At 49.5% G+C, this 19,059-nt stretch overlaps 1 protein-coding gene across 1 annotated transcript in view; it reads right to left on the bottom strand.

The window, feature by feature from the left end:
- LOC133357255 (neuroligin-3-like) overlaps nt 1–19,059 on the bottom strand; it is a 238,432-nt gene that overhangs the window by 218,728 nt on the left and 645 nt on the right. Inside the window, 2 exon segments of the mRNA XM_061575106.1 lie at nt 9,245–9,304; nt 17,871–18,780. Coding sequence (XP_061431090.1) covers nt 9,245–9,304; nt 17,871–18,453 — 643 coding nt within the window. The 5' untranslated portion in view covers nt 18,454–18,780.

Below are 19,059 nucleotides of genomic sequence, written 5' to 3'. Positions count from 1 at the left end.
TATTCTTAATTTTTATCTTTAATATTTAGTGGGCTGTACTCTTAATCGCATAAATTCCCAACAGATCCATCAATACGAACTGATTCTTGGCACCTCCTTCCGCCGAGCCACGCTCACGTGGGGAGTGGTGGCCCACCGGATCCTTATCAGGTGATCTGGTCCCCAATTAGTAAACTTGGTATAAGATAACGAGCTTCGGAAAAGGAGCACCGTCGCAGGCCCTTACTCCGAGCCGTTCTGAGATAACCTGCCGATGTATCTGTTGAGATTGGTGCCTTTAAGAATAATAACTGTTTTTGATTGTGTTTTTTTTTTATCGCCGTATAATCTTTCAAGTATCTTTCAGTCATAATCGCCGCACGTACTCGCATCCTCTACAGAATATTCAACTGTTCCGTGACCCAAGGTGCTAACAACGTGATAAGGGTTGCGTATGATCAATAAGGAGTGCGGTACTGCGTGAACAATATTGAGTATAATCATTCATTAACGTTAAGGTTTTCTTAGCATATTTGCATGTTTTAACGACTCTCTCTCTCACTAACAACCATCGCGTTATGCGGGATCCATGTGCCGTTGTCAAAGTGAAATCAGACAATCGTTGATGATACTGTATTGATGCCGTATTGACGTTCCGGGATTGAGAGTTCGCATACTATATCATAGTTAAGGTTGAATTAGTAATAAATTGATCAATACAGAAGTGGTTGTGTGATTCTTTCCTGAAATCTATGCATAAGATCTGCTTCTGCGTTGAGATTTGAACTTGGTGACCTTAATAAACACACTAATACATACTCAGTAAATGTTAAAGCGATAACGGGGTGAACCGGGGTCTGGTTATCATAACGACTTGCGTTATCATAATTACACCCACTCGCATAATTAATACGATTACCTCTCGAATTGGCATAATTAAAATGTGCGTAATTACATAAATTAACATATTTCCGGATAATTACATATTTGGCCAAATTTCATTTAATTATTATTATTTCCACTGAATATTCATAACCCACATATACAACATAATAATTTCACCCACGCACGCATACAACATAACAAATTTTCATACCCAACATATACAACATAATGGGGGCTCGTCTTCCGGGATCTCTCGCAGACAGTTTGTGCATGAATTCAGGAACGAATCACTGATGTGTTAATCAAAGTGTTGTGAACTAACGTTGCCTTGTGATTGTAAACGGGGGTATACAAACAAAACGCGCTCTGAAGGGAAATACCAGAGTAGCAGAGTATAACAAAGACAGCTGGGCTGAGATTATTTGCTCGAGTTGAACTGACGCATCCTGTGATACAATTGTTTATATGCACTCTGAAAAGAAATATTAAGGTAACTCTTGCCATACTTAAGATGCTAGGATTAAGAACAATATTTGAATGGGTTACGGGATACGGGGAGCTCGTATTTAAACGTACCGACCAATCTGTTACAAAGCAGTACAGTCAGAGTGACATATGGGAAGGGAGCTGTATCGATAACACGAACACACCTTGGGGGAAACTAATTGACTGGATAAAAAGTAACGAAGGCGAACACGATGCAAAAACTGCAGAGAAGGCAGGGCAGGACTCATACCTTCTCACACAGGCGTACAGACAGGGATTGTGGAATGAGGGAAAATTTGGAAAGGAAACGGGAGAGAAATCGTCTCTAATAAACGACGAGAAATGTCCTCACACCCTCGAGAGGGAGGGGAAATCAAAGCTCGCGACACCAGCGAAACTCACAGACGTTGAGCCACAGAATAAATATGGAAGTAACATCAAATCACTCTCTTGGGTACGTGGACAGAGTCCAGGGATTGATCGCACAAAAGTTAAAGTAAAATCGCCAGGACATGGTACACTAAGGGCAGAGGCAAAAACTGAAGGGAAATGGCAACACGAGCGACACGGCCCTGGGCGCGCACACAGAAAATGCACACCACTTAAACACAAGAGACACAGCACAGACCAAAGTGACAGATTGCCTGATGATAACTTGTTTGATGATGACGCTGTCAGCAATCAACTTTCGGAATACCTGTTCACCAGTAAAACCCTTAAGTTGATGGACAAGGCTCTAGTCAGAATTCCCGATTTTGACCCCCACAATAAGACTATGGATATCCACACACATATCGCGACAGTAGAAGAGGAGGCAATGATTAGAGGGCTGAGGAGACGGGATGAAAAAGCGAGTTTGTTGAAACGGACCTTACATAGAGAATCTATTCCATGGGTAAAGTCACTACCACACAAGGTTAGAAATGATTTTAAACAATTGAGCCTGGCAGTGATTCGGAAGTTTGGAGAATATTCGACACTCACTGAGGGGTTTTATGCTGTAAAATCGATGACCCAGGGCATGGACCAAGATCCACGTGACTACCTCGTCCAATTTAAAAGAGCGTATTACGCAGGCGATGTGAATCAATACCACGAAGGGGATAAAATGTTCAAAATTATGTTTTTTGAATCCTTGAGCCCAGAGATTACAGAAAGGGTGAGAATGGTTTTGAATCCAGAAACCGCATCCTTACGCCGCATAGAGAGCAAGGCGTACATGGCATGGTTATACAGAGCTAAGAATCATAATTCGGATCCAGAACACAGGGAGAGGGATGAGGAACCCAGCCTCTCAGAGAGGAATAAAAATCACCGAGCAGTCCCACCATGCAGAGAGCAGCAGAAACGCACGCACACATGGCAAAATAACCCAGAGAGAGGTTGGCACGAGAATGAGAGCGGCACAAAGCCGAACATTCAGGAGAATCGCAGGAGGGGGAGGTTCAGAATAGAACCATACCAACACCCCATGCCCCGACATGCGCAAGGTCAAGATTACCCACAGGGATGGCGAAGTAACAATCCAGGAAAAATTTGGCACCCAAATGGGAAAAACACTGGGCCAAGGGTGCAGGAGAATCGTAGGAGGGAGAGGTTCAGAGCAGAACCATATCAACACCCCATCCCACGACACACGCAAGGTTCAAATTACGCACAGAGATGGGAAGATAACCACCTAGCGGGAAGGTGTTACACATACCGCGGAGGTATGGATGCGAACATTCACGAGAATCGCAGGATGGGAGGTCAAACACAATCGATACAATTCCGACCAATTCCTCCACTGGCTATACCAGGAGGGAATAGAGGAATAACACAGAATACGGTCCAAATACGTGATGAACCATCCACAGTGATTGAGAGCGGGCAGCCCATACGCGCCACACCCGCCGAGGTGTTAAACCCGGCGCTCAATGTGAAATACAGGCAGGCTGCAAGTGACAGGGCGGGCAAAAACGTGGACAGTGCTCCCGTAAATGACGCGCGGATCGAATACAAGGACAGGGTTGAATTGAAGCGTGATCGGACAGTACAAAAACAGACAGCAGGGACACGCCCTGAGGAGCGCAGGCATGAGCCTTTGAATGGAAAATATCCAAGGGAAACCAAAAATTATGTGGATCGGAGTGCTAAAATGGAGACGAATGTCCATGACGTACCGGGAATGGTGTTGAAATCCAACACACTAGTAAAAACAAAGAGGGCAACATTACGAGGGACAGAATTAAATCGACACACTGACTCGGCAAATGTGCATGTAATCGCAGAGAGAGCGAATGCCTCGAACCAAGTGTCAAAGTGGGTCGTGTGCGCGAATTCTGGTTATGTGCAGCACAATTTTTCACCACACACTCCCACGACACAGAGAGTCAGAGAGGAAACTACAAAAACGAACCCGAAAACCGTGATCGAATTATCGAAGTGATAAGTGGTGAACGAGGCAACATGAGGAAGGTAACGCATAAATGCGTTCGAAACCGCTACCTAGCGTTTCCCAGGATTTAACAAAAACAAAAATGAATATTCGTCGGAGTCATGATGTATCAGAACCGATGTAACGCAATATCGATGTTTAACGCTTGTTTAATTTTCTTTGCTCAATTCAAATATAACCATGTTAAGTTGTGACACGTACGCGCGCGTTGTAAGGAATAGCAGCAAAACTTGAGGACAATCGATGGTTCATGATGGAAGAAGGGTATACATTTTTTTAAAAATAACCCGTGGCCATTTGACCACTGGTCATTTTTAAAAGGGCGGTATGTTGTATCCTAACCCTTCTTCCATAATTGAGATTAATAATATTTGATGATTTTTATATATTATCTTTTTACTTGTTTTTTTGATGAGTGAAACACACCAAAGCGCACCAAACTGCAAAACACCAGGTGTTGTTAAGTAATGAACCGGAGGAGGGCTAGGATGGCAGAATTTGCAACCTTGCTTCAAGGAAAGATAAGGCCTGATGAACGGGCACATGTCACCCGTGCAAGGGCAGAGACAGTGGGAGTGTCAGCCAGACATAGTTAAGGCAAAAAGCCCAATTATTCTGTATTGCTATTAAAGTAACGTTAAAGTCGGAATTTAACAACAGGGTAGGCTAAAGTTATTGATATTCACACCCACTCCAATTAAACCAGGCCACAAGTTACGCCTACTGAACCATCACCATTATTAAGTCAATATGAAATGTTATTTCCATACTTCAATACTTTCTATACAATTCGACCCGAAGCATATGACAATCAGAACCTTCCTAAGTCAAAATTGAATCGCACCCAGACAGGAGCGAATAATCGATATAAGGTTGACGAGGGAAGGAAATCAAGAGCACGGCGAACTGCAAACGTAAGCAAAAAGCCGGGAACAACACCAGCCCAGCAACAGCGAGTGGGGCTTCGACAGGCCATAAAGTAGAATAATAACTCCCGGGGTCAGGGGACACAAGAAGAAGCAGGCAGACAAAAACCAGAACTGACTCCAAGGTTCAACCGCCCTCACCTACTCAGGAGTGACGGAAATTAATGAGGCCTTGAATTAACGGCAGCTGGACTGCAACAACCACGGCGAGCAGAGATAGGGTGGGGCAAAGACTGCGGGCTATGAATGCAACTTCGTGTCAGTAAAGCCCTGACAAACAAGTTAAGTTAAAGACATCACAATACATAATATCGCACATAACATCAATGTTAACGCTATTCACCGTAAACTATATTCCGCTTATATAACCATCCAGGCACCAAGGAATACGAATTCCTAGGATCAAGAAACTTACCCCTTAACCTAAGATATCGGAAATAAATTAATAGTAATAAGTATATGCATGAAAAGACAAAAGTAAAACTTATGGAAAAGCCAGGATAACGGGATGAATCACCACCAGGTCGAATATAAATACATAATAAAAAAAAACAATGTTAAACCCAGGGTCGGAGAGAAAGGGAGATCCCGGCCGTCTTTGTATCCCCGCAGCGCGGGATAGGAGTGTGTGTACGCTCGGGGAAACACCTACACTTGGGTCGGGCACCACGATGGGAAACGACAGACCTTAGGTTACATACAGAATCATAACTGTGAAATAGTAAGGGACAAATGTTAACTTAAAACTTTTTAACCATTTCTTTGTGCGCCGGGTCGGAGAGAGTGTTGCCCCTCCCTCCAGGTTGTGCAACACGAACAAAGACGCCTATGAGACGATTTGTAACGTCTGTGTTTTGGGTCATGAAGAAGGCCAGACAAGAGATAATATTGCACCCAGACAGAGAGACGACTTCGAGGCAATTTGTAACATCTGATTGTTTGCTCGTGGGTTTTATGGAGGGAGTGTGACAACGAATATACCGTCAGTGATGCACACAAGGACACACGGACATACGGACAGACACATGGACACACCTGCCTACGGACAGATCCTGACACAGCAAAAATCGGAAGAAGCCCCGCCTTGTGGGCGGGATCCAGGGGGAATTTTCGGCATAAAGTAAAGGATCCTGAGCATTGGAAACCAGTGCGACGGGAGGGTCCACTCAGAAGCTCGACCGGGAGGGTCGACTCAGGAACGAGTGTGACGAGAGGGTCCACTCAGGAGCGCGACCGGGGGAGTCGGCTCAGGAGGAGTGCGACCAGTGGGTCCACTCAGGAGTGCGACCAGAGAGTCGACTCAGGAGCGAGGGCGACCAGCGGGTCGACCCAGGAGCGAGCTCGACCGGGAGGGTCGACTCAGGAGCGAGCTGCGACCAGCGGGTCGGCTCGACTCATCTTCAGCTCGTCAATCTCTGCTGCCGCCGGAGATCTCTGCTGCCGCCGGAGTGGTGATCGTTGCGGTTTGGCGACGATCCAGCGCTGCACGCTACGAGCGAGTTGTGGGCGCCACCTACCGACCGGGTTCCGAACTGCGACAGCGTATCAACAGCCATCCGAACCAATTCGCCACGGGATCGACTGATACGTATGACGCGCACCGCCCCCTCACCACACGACCACCAGGCGTCTGTTTGACCTAAAGAATCGACTCCGAACACTGACTATTCAAGACAACTCTTACCACTCAAAAACACTCGAACCCATAAGCCATCCGTGGCTGGAAAGCATCACAACGAGACCGAGGGATGGCCCTCCGTCTCTTATAAGAGTATTCTTAATTTTTATCTTTAATATTTAGTGGGCTGTACTCTTAATCGCATAAATTCCCAACAGATCCATCAATACGAACTGATTCTTGGCACCTCCTTCCGCCGAGCCACGCTCACGTGGGGAGTGGTGGCCCACCGGATCCTTATCAGGTGATCTGGTCCCCAATTAGTAAACTTGGTATAAGATAACGAGCTTCGGAAAAGGAGCACCGTCGCAGGCCCTTACTCCGAGCCGTTCTGAGATAACCTGCCGATGTATCTGTTGAGATTGGTGCCTTTAAGAATAATAACTGTTTTTGATTGTGTTTTTTTTTTATCGCCGTATAATCTTTCAAGTATCTTTCAGTCATAATCGCCGCACGTACTCGCATCCTCTACAGAATATTCAACTGTTCCGTGACCCAAGGTGCTAACAACGTGATAAGGGTTGCGTATGATCAATAAGGAGTGCGGTACTGCGTGAACAATATTGAGTATAATCATTCATTAACGTTAAGGTTTTCTTAGCATATTTGCATGTTTTAACGACTCTCTCTCTCACTAACAACCATCGCGTTATGCGGGATCCATGTGCCGTTGTCAAAGTGAAATCAGACAATCGTTGATGATACTGTATTGATGCCGTATTGACGTTCCGGGATTGAGAGTTCGCATACTATATCATAGTTAAGGTTGAATTAGTAATAAATTGATCAATACAGAAGTGGTTGTGTGATTCTTTCCTGAAATCTATGCATAAGATCTGCTTCTGCGTTGAGATTTGAACTTGGTGACCTTAATAAACACACTAATACATACTCAGTAAATGTTAAAGCGATAACGGGGTGAACCGGGGTCTGGTTATCATAACGACTTGCGTTATCATAATTACACCCACTCGCATAATTAATACGATTACCTCTCGAATTGGCATAATTAAAATGTGCGTAATTACATAAATTAACATATTTCCGGATAATTACATATTTGGCCAAATTTCATTTAATTATTATTATTTCCACTGAATATTCATAACCCACATATACAACATAATAATTTCACCCACGCACGCATACAACATAACAAATTTTCATACCCAACATATACAACAGGACTAAGTTGGTAAATGCCATCGATCGCTGTCCAACACACCTGTGGTGCTGAAGCAGTGCTTTATGTGCCACGTTTGCTCTCGTGACAACTTTATTAGCTGGCTGCGTTGGGTGGAGGAGGGTACATGACACAGCTTTTAATGACGCGATTTGACCCAAAAATAAATTACGAGTCGTAAGATTAGTCACGAAAGTCTCCGGGTTATTATTTAGTTTTAGAACAAGCAATACACATACATATTAATTACGGAAGCGTATCGCGCAAGTGTTGCAGACCGTGTCGTGGTTGTTTATTAATCTGCATGCATGCCTCTTGGTGACAAGCAAGATTCATGCCATCCTTCCACGGAAGCCCATCCATCGCGCGCCCACTCTCGTCTCAAGGTGAGTTTAATTTATTTTAATTACACAAAGTGCCTCCGACTTTGTGTAATTAAAATACCCGTAGCAAGCACACTCGGGCAGGGCATGCGGCCCAGTGGCCTCTCTCTCGGTGCAACCGCAGCCAGAGAGCCGCGTGCAGCCGTGTCCCCGTCGATACGGCAGAGGAGACACTGCCAGGTCCATAGAAACAAAACTGACATTGACCCTGTGTGTGATTGTGAATTCAAAGCCAAGAATCCCACGCCGCATTTCAACCGGTATTGTCTTGTGGTAAAATAATGGAATGGATTTTCTCTTGGTATGGTGAGTCAACATGTGTCTCAAAGTGCACCTAGCCTGGCACAGGCGCCCTGGTGACGTCACCATCACTTCGTGGCGAATGGCGGTGGTGTTGGTATTGATTCGTAAACGTGTGTTATTATTACGGTTTATAAACAAAAAATATGTACAGGTGTAACCTTGGCTGGGAAATAATACGTCATTTGTGTGAGACGAGGACAAAGCGTGTCTTTTTTTTCCCGAACAATGTACCGCTGAGTGAAGGAGAGCAACATCGCGATTGAGAAAATCAAGTGCGCGTGTTTTGCTGCGGTTTGAATGCAATTGGGATCTCACATTCGTTTGTAACCTGCTTAGACTTTAAACAATAAATAAGCGCTTGTGCAGGAATGAAAAGAAACCTTGCAGATTGTGTTGCACACACACACACTAACATGAACACACTTACGAAGATTAACACACGCCATGATATGCACTCACTCCCGAATATTCACTCACTCGCTCGCACACTTACTGCCACGCATATATTTACTCGCTCACTCATACACTCATTCACACACACTCGCTCACTCATACACTCATTCACACACACTCGCTCACTCATACACTCATTCACACACAGAGACAAAGATCCCCCGTATAGCCTGTAACAGACTGTCGGGACAAGTGTTGTTAGCGAGCACCACCTATGAAGGGCGGAATGGCACACGAGGAGGTGGGTAGCCAGCACCACGCCCGGCCGCCTTTGTCTCCCTAGTGGCGATGTTTCACTTGTACCAGCTACTCACTTGAGATGATCATGGCTCACACACTCAGGCACAGCGCACAACAATGCACACATCCGGAGTGCGGTCGGAAGACACCTCCGCCGGTGGAGATGTCCTCGCGCCGACCCTACCCCTCGCCGTGGTGGTGGTGGTGGTGGTGCTGGGTGGTGGTGGGTGGTGGTGGTAGCCGTGTTTTCTCACCGGCTGCTGTGAGTGTCGGGGAAGGCGAGTCACCTACCTCCTTTCCTACATATTTTCTTGCCCGGCTTTCTTGCGCATTCCTTGGATATTCGTTTGACTGAAAAAGTGAATAGAAACTAGAAAATAAGATTTGCTCCCAGGGCCAGGCCGGGAAGACGAAGAAGACCGAGACGAATAAAAAAAGGAGCATGCAGCACGTCGCTGTAAGGGGGGGCGGGGGGGGCTGGGGGTGGTGGGGTCCCACAGTGAACCCGCCCCCTGTCTCGAGTCACCGGGATGAACTTATCCATCGCTACCTCCCCTGCTTCGCTCATCAGCGCCGGAAAAGTGGCGGCGTTCCGTGGCGTGGGGAGGGAAGGTGGGGAAACTCGGGCGGTGGCGCTATGGACTATAGCGGGTCCCGTGAGTTAACGTCCTCACTACATCTCTCGTCTCTCTCTCTCTCGCTTGCGTTACGGCCGCGCTGTGTACTACTGCACGCTGGGGGGTGGAGGAAGAGGTGGATGGGGGGGTGGGGCACGCGCGTCTCGTCTCAGTTTATCGCCGGCGTAGAATATGCACGCTCACTTAAATCCCGCTGGTCCCGGACAGATCTTTGGGGCACCCGGGATTCTTTTTACCGGATCGGATTTGTGATTTCATTTCGATCGTTACCCTTTTGTTCCCCGCGCGACTCTCGGGGCGAGCAGCGAGTGGCGTCGTTAAGGCCTCGAGCTTTGCTCGTGTTGCCTCTCTGTGCCACACCGGCACCGTGCGTGGCTTGGCGGACATCAGCAAAAGTTCTGAGAGCACCGGAGCTCGCAGGGCAGCATGGAAGAGCGCGCACACACGCACACACACACACGCACGCACACACACACGCACACACATGGAGCGCCGTTGGCATCTCTCTCTCTTTTCAGACAACGCTGAGATTTGACACCTAACGCCTAGCGCTCCTAAACACGCTGTTGTGTTTTACCATAGATCTTGGTGGTAATGTGAACCTGTTTGCGGTCCCATTGAATGGAATTGTCAGCGCTATTTTATGCTTGTGTATTGCAGCAATATGTTCAGCAGCTCGATGCCAATGTGCAGGTCTGCTGCTGCTACTGATGTTGGCCACTACGAGAGGGCTTCAGCAGAGAGAGAGAGAGAGTTCGTGTCGTGGCGCTGTTGAAGGAGCACAAACCACAGTGGGTTCACTGTGCACGCCCCGCCATTACTACTGTGGCTTGAATTTCGATTTAAAGCTTTCGTGACTGCATGGATTCATCTTCTTGGTTCTTTCGGTAAAGTCACGTAGAAGGGAAATAATAAAATAATAAAAATAAAACATAATAAAATTCTTTTGTTGTTTTATTTTTATTACCTACTGTGGCTTGTGTCTCGAATTTGACAATTGTGAAGGAGATGTACGATGTTTTTGGAACTCAAGAACCCTTTGAACCTCATCATGTCCGCTTTTATTGTGTTTAACTTTGTACTCTAGAAACGGGTTGTCGGTAAGACGTGTCACTCCTGTGTTCGTCTGTTTGACCCAGGTCACAATAACCTCTTTCCTGGTCTTCAAGGAACTGAAATTATATCTCTAATAAGAATTAGTGGCGTGATTGTGACCATTTTGAGTATCACCATCATGATATTGCCTGAGAAATGACAATTCATTCTTACTGGTATGTTATCAATTTGCAAAGAGCGGTATGTTTTTCGAATTCTATATTTCTATTACGAATGGACGTGAAAATAGACTCACAATGTGACCACACGTCCTCACGTACCGATTTACATTTGCAACGACCCCAAACACAATTGCAGTATCAACGCCCAAGCCCTCCCAGTTGTATTCGTGTCTAGGCGGCATCGACGCCTCGCGTAATGTATGCACGTATGTAGAACTTCTTTCGCACCGTACGTAGCCAACATAGGTGATGAACCCGACTATAGCCCAAACAACTGCGCAGCGAAACGTCCACGACTCTGAACGACGCGTCATGTACAGCGTGGCCACGACGTCCCTTGGCATGACACATTTATTCACGATCTCTTTTCGTTTTGAATGCTTTTTCAAAGTGGGATTCTGAACGTGGCAGCCCCGGGGGAGTTTACGACGGAGGAGAGAGACGAGGGGCGGGCGGGCGTCTGCCTCCACGGCCGTGGCAGAGTCTTCAGACGAGCTGTGTGCACCGACGAACCACATTTTCCGCAGCGCATCGGTAAACCTCCTCCTCCTCCCCCACGTGAATCGTGACGGGCGTGACAAAACGCCGTCGTCCAAGAGGAGGGAGCGTGCTCGCCGCAAAGCATTCTGGACTCATGACCCAGCATGCATCACGTGCGGAGCGGATTGGCCTCGTGGAAGCGGCATTGGGTTCGGTTCCACTCAGCCACAAAAATCGAGCGGTGGGAGGGAGGGGGGCGGAGTGCATTGTTTCATTTTTCATGCAAAGGGTCTTTGAGGCCACTCTGTGGTTGTGTTCACGAGGCTATCGGGTAAATGCGCGACGCTGGGTTGTGCCACGCCAGACCCACAATGTGACGCTTCGGGCTAAATGTGTTTATTTGAAGCAGAGCTCACTGAAATTGCCAAGAGAGAGAGAGCCGTATGGTTTTGATAGGGTCGTCATTGCAGACATTTCTCTGATACGAAGAAGGATCATTGCCCGAAACGTCATCTAATTTGTTTCTGTTCTTTTGTAACGCAGCAGTGTTGACGAACGTGTCGAGTTGATGTTATTGTTGTCGTCTGTGCTTGTGCGGCGTCACAAGAATAAGGGGCTTCACAGTTTATTTTAAAGTCAATTGTTTAACTATATATCCCACCACCACCCGACATTTGGCAAATTATGCCAAACGTTGACAATTGTAATAAAATTGTCAAGAATTGTCTCGCCTTTCAACGGAATCGGCTTTGTGAACGCACAAAATCAATGAGCACATCTGCCCACGCGTTGGGTGCTGGAGGGTTATCAGTTCACGACTGACATGATACCCACACGGTGACCTAACTCAAAAGAACCCAGTGATGAATCATGACATTGGTCGTAAAAAATATCAACAATAAACAAGAGGTTTAATATAACTGCCGTACAATAACAACAATAATCTATAGCTGAGCAAGGAGAGGACAATGTGACACCCCCTTTGCCCAATTGAGAGATGGCCACCGTCTAAGATGAGGAGCCGGCGAGAGTCAAACGCCGTCCTTAGCCCCAGCGGCCCCCCCTCACCCCGCCATGCTCGGGCAGCACGCACACCGACTGACCACTCCCCACGCCATGCGTATCGACAATCACTGCTGCCCCCCCCATCTCCTCCCTGCCCTGCGCCCTTCTAGATTTTTGATGACTACTTGGGAGTCACCCCTTTGACCTTTCTCGCCCAAATCCCATGGAGAATGGAGAGCGAGAGACCTGCAAAACGCCACAGTCCCCCTTTAAAATAAACAGCGGGCGAGTGGGGAGGTGATGTGGGGGGGGGGCTGTCTTGAATGTCACCGAAGGCGCTTGAGTGGCAGGAGGTCTTGCCAATTAGACGCGGTGGCCGTTCTGATTCTGAGCGGCGTTGGGCGGGGGGAAGTGGGGGGTCGTGGAGGGGGGGGGGGGCTTCCTTGTGCCAATTATCGGGGAGAGGTGATCAATAATGGCGCCCACTGTGAAGGCAGCGCGGACCGCAGAGTGTGTGGATGACGCAACGTTGTAGTGTGTGTGGGTGTGTGTGTGTGTGGGTGACAACGTTGTAGTGTGTGTGTGTGACAACGTTGTAGTGTGTGTGGGTGACAACGTGGTAGTGTGTGTGTGTGACAACGTTGTAGTGTGTGTGTGTGACAACGTTGTAGTGTGTGTGTGTGACAACGTGGTAGTGTGTGTGCGTGACAACGTTGTAGTGTGTGTGGGTGTGTGTGGGTGACAACGTGGTAGTGTGTGTGTGTGACAACGTTGTAGTGTGTGTGTGTGTGACAACGTTGTAGTGTGTGTGTGACAACGTTGTAGTGTGTGTGGGTGTGTGTGGGTGACAACGTGGTAGTGTGTGTGTGTGTGTGACAACGTTGTAGTGTGTGTGTGTGACAACGTTGTAGTGTGTGTGGGTGACAAAGTGGTAGTGTGTGTGTGTGACAACTTTGTAGTGTGTGTGTGTGACAACGTTGTAGTGTGTGTGTGTGACAACGTGGTAGTGTGTGTGCGTGACAACGTTGTAGTGTGTGTGGGTGTGTGTGGGTGACAACGTGGTAGTGTGTGTGTGTGACAACGTTGTAGTGTGTGTGTGACAACGTTGTAGTGTGTGTGTGACAACGTTGTAGTGTGTGTGGGTGTGTGTGGGTGACAACGTTGTAGTGTGTATGAGTAACAACGTTGTAGTGTGTGTGTGTGACAACGTTGTAGTGTGTGTGTGTAACAACGTTGTAGTGTGTGTGTGTAACAACGTTGTAGTGTGTGTGGGTGACAACGTGGTAGTGTGTGTGTGTGACAACGTTGTAGTGTGTATGAGTAACAACGTTGTAGTGTGTGTGTGTAACAACGTTGTAGTGTGTGTGTGTAACAACGTTATAGTGTGTGTGTGCGTGACAACGTTGTAGTGTGTGTGTGACAACGTTGTAGTGTGTGTGTGTGACAACGTTGTAGTGTGTGTGTGGATGACAACGTTGTAGTGTGTGTGGGTGACAACGTTGTAGTGTGTGTGGGTGACAACGTTGTAGTGTGTGTGGGTGACAACGTTGTAGTGTGTGTGGGTGACAACGTTGTAGTGTGTGTGGGTGACAACGTTGTAGTGTGTGTGGGTGACGACGTTGTAGTGTGTGTGTGACGACGTTGTAGTGAGTGTGTGTGACAACGTTGTAGTGTGTGTGACAACGTTGTAGTGTGTGTGGGTGACAACGTTGTAGTGTGTGTTATGAGAGATCTATGTCACTAGAGATCTATGTTAGGGGAGATCTATGTTATGAGCAGTCCGGCTCTGTTGTTCTGCTCTCGACGGCCGCGCCGTTACTTAGAGAGCAGACGGATTTTGAAAACGAAACCGGGCCGCAGTTTATCAACCCGTGTCAAACTCGGGCCACAGCCCTGCTGACGAGATTGCAAAACATGGAAACCGATTTTTTTTCATCGTTTTCCTACTTTACAAAAAAACGATTCTGTCGGAAATTAATGCGCCGAGAGCCCGTAGGCTGGTAGGGAGGGAGAGATTGGTGGTGGGAAAATGTTAATTCATTTAAATCCTGCGGGTGATCGAAAACTCTTGTTTGATTCTCTTTGTACATTATTATTTCTGCTGCTGCTGCTGGTGGTAGTGGGTTGTAGAGGCTGCTGTTGTCGCTTAGGGGCTCGTTGTGTGCACCGCGGCCGCACACACAGCCAGGGCTGAGAATTGACTCTCAAACACCCAACGGAGTGGCGCTCGCGATCAGCTGGAGGGGACGACGGGACACTGCCCCCGGGAGTGGTGGCGGCGCGTTTGCCGCACGCTGCACAAAGGTGTCGCGGCTTAACCCCCAGGAGGCCGCCCTGGTTAATGCTGCGCTGGGGGCAGGTGGAAGGGGGGGCTGCATTGACCAACCGCAAGGACACGCCGTCCGCTTTCACGGCAGCAGGTCACAGAGTCCCCGTGACGTTTCTCGGGGAAAAAACAACAATCTCGAGTAGGAAATTGTGTGTGGGTGTGTGTGTGTGTGCAGGCGGCACGGCTCGAATTGATGGATTTTTCGTTTTTACGACTCGCGAATTGACCCGAGCAAAGCCTGACTCAGCTGCATGTTGAAACCGGTCCAGAGGTTTTGCTTGTCTTGAATCAATGCTGCTCACATGATCCGCTCACACAAATGAGGCCGTGCGGCCTGATGTGTTGAGTTAGACATACTTGTTTTTATTTAGTATTGCATTGTGTTACGCGGCGACACGGCCGTGTGAAGGCGGCGGCTCCTCCGCGCCGTTCGCTGGGGGTAAAGCCAAATGGTGACATCGCCCCCTGCTGAGGCTGCACCACGCGACTCGTTGGCTGGAGCCTGGCGCCATTCACCGCGGGCGATTGCGACATGTGCCGGTGCCCTGGTGCTGTCCACCGCTACTGGCGTGGGGAGCGTCCACTAGGGCCCGGGTGGCCTGCTCCCAAACACAACGACTCCCCGTATAGAGCTTGAGTCGACTTTTTGGGGGCAAGTGCTGTTGGCGAGCGCCTATGAAGGCCGACACGGCGCGCATAGGGGGTGGGTGGCCAGCATCGCGGCGGGCCGCCTTTGTCTCCCCAGCGGCGATGTTTACACCGCACCAGGTACTCATTTGAGGCTGAGTCGACCTAGGAGAGGCCCAGGACCGGGTCAGGTATTCGTCACCGGCGTTGGCCGGGGGCGGAAAACAAACTCGGGTGGTCGGGTTCGTAGCGCAGCGCGCTAACGACCACGCGACCTGCCCCCGTGCACACAGACCCGCACCCTGCATGTACAAGTCAATGCTTTATAATTATCGTTGTTACCTGTTCACTAGCCACAGGGTGCCAACGTATCGATCGAATATGATTTTAAGAATCCCTTGTAGACCGAATTATCGCCGCGATCACGTGGAGCTGTGCGACTGAAGGGTGGAATGTTGGCAGCTGCTACCACGGGGAGTGGATCGGCGGCACAGACCACGAACTCCTGCCATCCAAGTTGGATTCCCGGTCACGGCCAACATCGGTGGCAATCGATATCGGAACTGGTTCTGCCCCCCCCCCCTCCACGTTCACCAACCTGCACTGACCAGCGCGGTGAAGTATGGTGACCCCGCTCCCTCCGCTCAATGACCGACAAGGCTTCGGATAGCGGGGGGCGTCGTGCGCGCACCGGTGAGTTGAGACAGCACGATTATCATGGCCAGGGCTTGAGGAGGCGACCGCGTCTCGGCGGTGCACGTGAAGAGCTGTACAACAATGCCTCTTCAAAGCTTCACGCCCCCAACGTTATCGGACACTACCCCCACGGCTGGAATATTTTGGCGTTAAAACCAAAACCGCAAACCCACGCAAGCGGACTTGAGCTTCACACACTCGTATTTACTGAATGAATGACTGAATTATTAAATCCTTAACAAGAGAATTATTAAATTGTGGCTCGCTCCGACGTGCTGCGCCGGCTGTGTTATAAATCGACGTCGGATGTTCCCCAAGCCCGCGAGATGTATCAATTATTCACCGTTAAATTACTCCTTTCTCTCGCATCAATTATTCACCACCACCCCCACGTCTCCTCTTGATATGACAAAAAAAAATCCCATTTAAATTAAATGCGAAACTCAACGGCCTCGTTCTGAGTTTGCTAAATGGCAGCATCTCCGTTCCCGTGTGTGTGTCGGGGCCGTCAATAATTGCGAGTCCACGCAAATCTTGAATCTGCCGCCGAATCTTGTCGAGATTAAACTGCCTCCAATCAGCGCCAAAGACAAAGGTCCCCCGGAGACCTTCACATACTCTTGGGGCAAGTGCACCTACGTAGGCCGGCACGGCACACGAGATGGCCAGCACCACGCCCGACCGCCTTTGTCACACCGCACAAGGTACTCGTTTGAGGCTGAGTCAATCTAGGGGAGGCCCAGAACCGGTTCAGATAACCGTCACCGGTGTTGGCTGTGGGCGGGAATCGAACTCGGGTGGCCGGGTTGGCAGCGCAGTGCGCTAACCGCTGCGCCACCACTCCTCACCACCACCTCGTCGTCGCGTTGTGTGTCAGCCAGTAACGACGTCAGCTCAGTCGAGCACGATGTCGCTTCGTCTTTGTAACGTCATTGTAACGTCTTTGTAACGTCATTGTAACGTCGTTGTAACGTATTTGTAACGTCATTGTAATGTCTGTAACGTCATTGTAACGCCTTTGTGACGAGCGTTGCTTCTAAATCCGCGCCCTCGCATCGTGCGCGTGTAAGCACTGCCGAGTTACTTGCTGGGTGAAGTGATGTCTACCCACATCGCTGTGATGTGTAGCATTGCAGGCGTGTGTTGTGTCACGTCTCTGTTAGATGATGGTCATCTTGTTTTATTAATATTTCTTCCATTCTTGTCTACATGTATATGATTGTTATATATTAACGTCCCAGATCTTCTCAGCGACCTAGCCCTATATTCTCAACGGGCTTTCTCAGCTGGTTTCAAATACAGGGACACTTCACATATCTGCGTAGAGAGAGAGAGACCGTATTTCTGTCGCATTTAGCTCTTTCCCTGTCTCAATGTGCCTCGTCTATCTCATGCGTTGTCCATCTGTGGCAGGGCTAAGGCTAGAGAGACACGGGCGGCGCTCCATGGATGGCACGAGACACGCATGCAGGAGGAGTCTACCTCCACGCCGTGAACAGGGCAGCAGCGGTGCTGGCGATGCCGATGGCCATGGCAATGATAATAACGACGACGACGACGATGATTGTGGTGGTTGGTTGGTGGATGGGGCAGACAAATGGACAAGTGCGCCGTGGACACGTCTGGCATGATATTATGAAACAATTCATTAACACGAACAGAGACGAGTTGGGTGAATGTCCGTGCAGACAGGTTGATGGCCGAGTGGATGAGCGAGTGAGCGAGCGAGTGGGCCAGCGGCATGGAGGGATGATGAGCAGGGGAGTGAGTTGTCACACAGCTGTGGCCACCACCGCGCACCACGGCAACAACAACAACACCACGACGACAACAACAACAACTCACGCACTCTCGCGCCCACTCACCGTCCTCCGTGGGCACGTAGATGTTCATGTAGAGGCAGTCCTCGTTCTGCTCCTCCAGGTAGGGCATCACCACGTCCATGTTGGCCGTAAACCACACGGGCAGCATCACCTCCGGGTGGTCGCTGCGAATGATTTGCGGGCACACGGGAGCGAAGAGCGTCGCGTTGCGCACTCCCTGCCACGGCTTGGGCGGCTCGGGCGGCTGGAAGCGCCGCTCCGCCACGGGTGCCGCGGCGTAGGGCACCCCCAGGAACTGGTCCACGGGGCCCAGGATCTCGTTGTTGAGCACGATTCGCACCCCGCGCAGCTTCCCCGACGTCGTGCTGATGGTCGGGTACGACGTGGCACCCGCATCGGCCACGACCGCCCACGCCAGCAACAGCAGCAGCATGCCGCGAGGAGACGTGGAACGCCACGCTGCTGATGCTGATGTTGCTGCTGCTGATGATGTTGCTGCTGCTGCTGCTGATGATGAAGTTGTTGGAGCGGGAGTAACGCGGTTCGCAAGAGAGCGCAGCAGCAGCAAACCTCGCTCCATCGCTTCGGTAACTCCTCCTCCGCCGCCTCCACGCGAGCGACACATCTTGAGAGGAACAATAGCGAGGGGATGGGTGGCTCACTGACGACGGATGGCCGCCTTGGCTTGCTGGCTGGCTGGCGGGGAGAGTGAGCACGAATATCGAGCTTGTGTGTAATTACGTCCGATGTCGCTCTCTCGCTCGCTCGCTCGAGGCTTCCACGTCGTCCCACAGTCGCGCTGTCTTCGCGCCGCGGCACCACAGAGACGGTCAATTCCCAATTCTCTCTCGATGCAAGTTGTTGTTGTTTTATTTACAATCCGTTGATGTCTACTCGCTCACGACGTCGCCTCGTACATCCTCCCAGAGCCGCCACCACATCGATCCTTCGCCTAAGGTGATGGGGAAGAGAGGGGGACGATGAGCGGGAAGAAGAGAGAAGGGAGAGATAGCGAGGGCGAGAGAGTGGTGGGGGGGGAGCAAACAGGAGAGAAGAAGACAGAGGAGAGAGAAGAGCGTGCAGGAGAAGAACAGAGGCAGAGCGCGAGAAGAGGGAGCGAGATAAGGAGGACAGAAGAGTGATGAAGGAGAGAGAGCGGTCGAGGAGACGAGCGAGAAGAGAACAGAAGAGAGAGAGAGACATGGGGGGGGGGGGGGGGTAAGCCAAGAGA

The sequence above is a fragment of the Lethenteron reissneri genome, chromosome 57, assembly GCF_015708825.2.
Source record: "Lethenteron reissneri isolate LAM-NWPU_2019-01 chromosome 57, ASM1570882v1, whole genome shotgun sequence".
NCBI classification, from domain to species: Eukaryota; Metazoa; Chordata; class Hyperoartia; order Petromyzontiformes; family Petromyzontidae; genus Lethenteron; species Lethenteron reissneri.
Note: the sequence above shows the minus strand (reverse complement) of the source record. Positions and strands in the feature narration are given on the sequence as shown.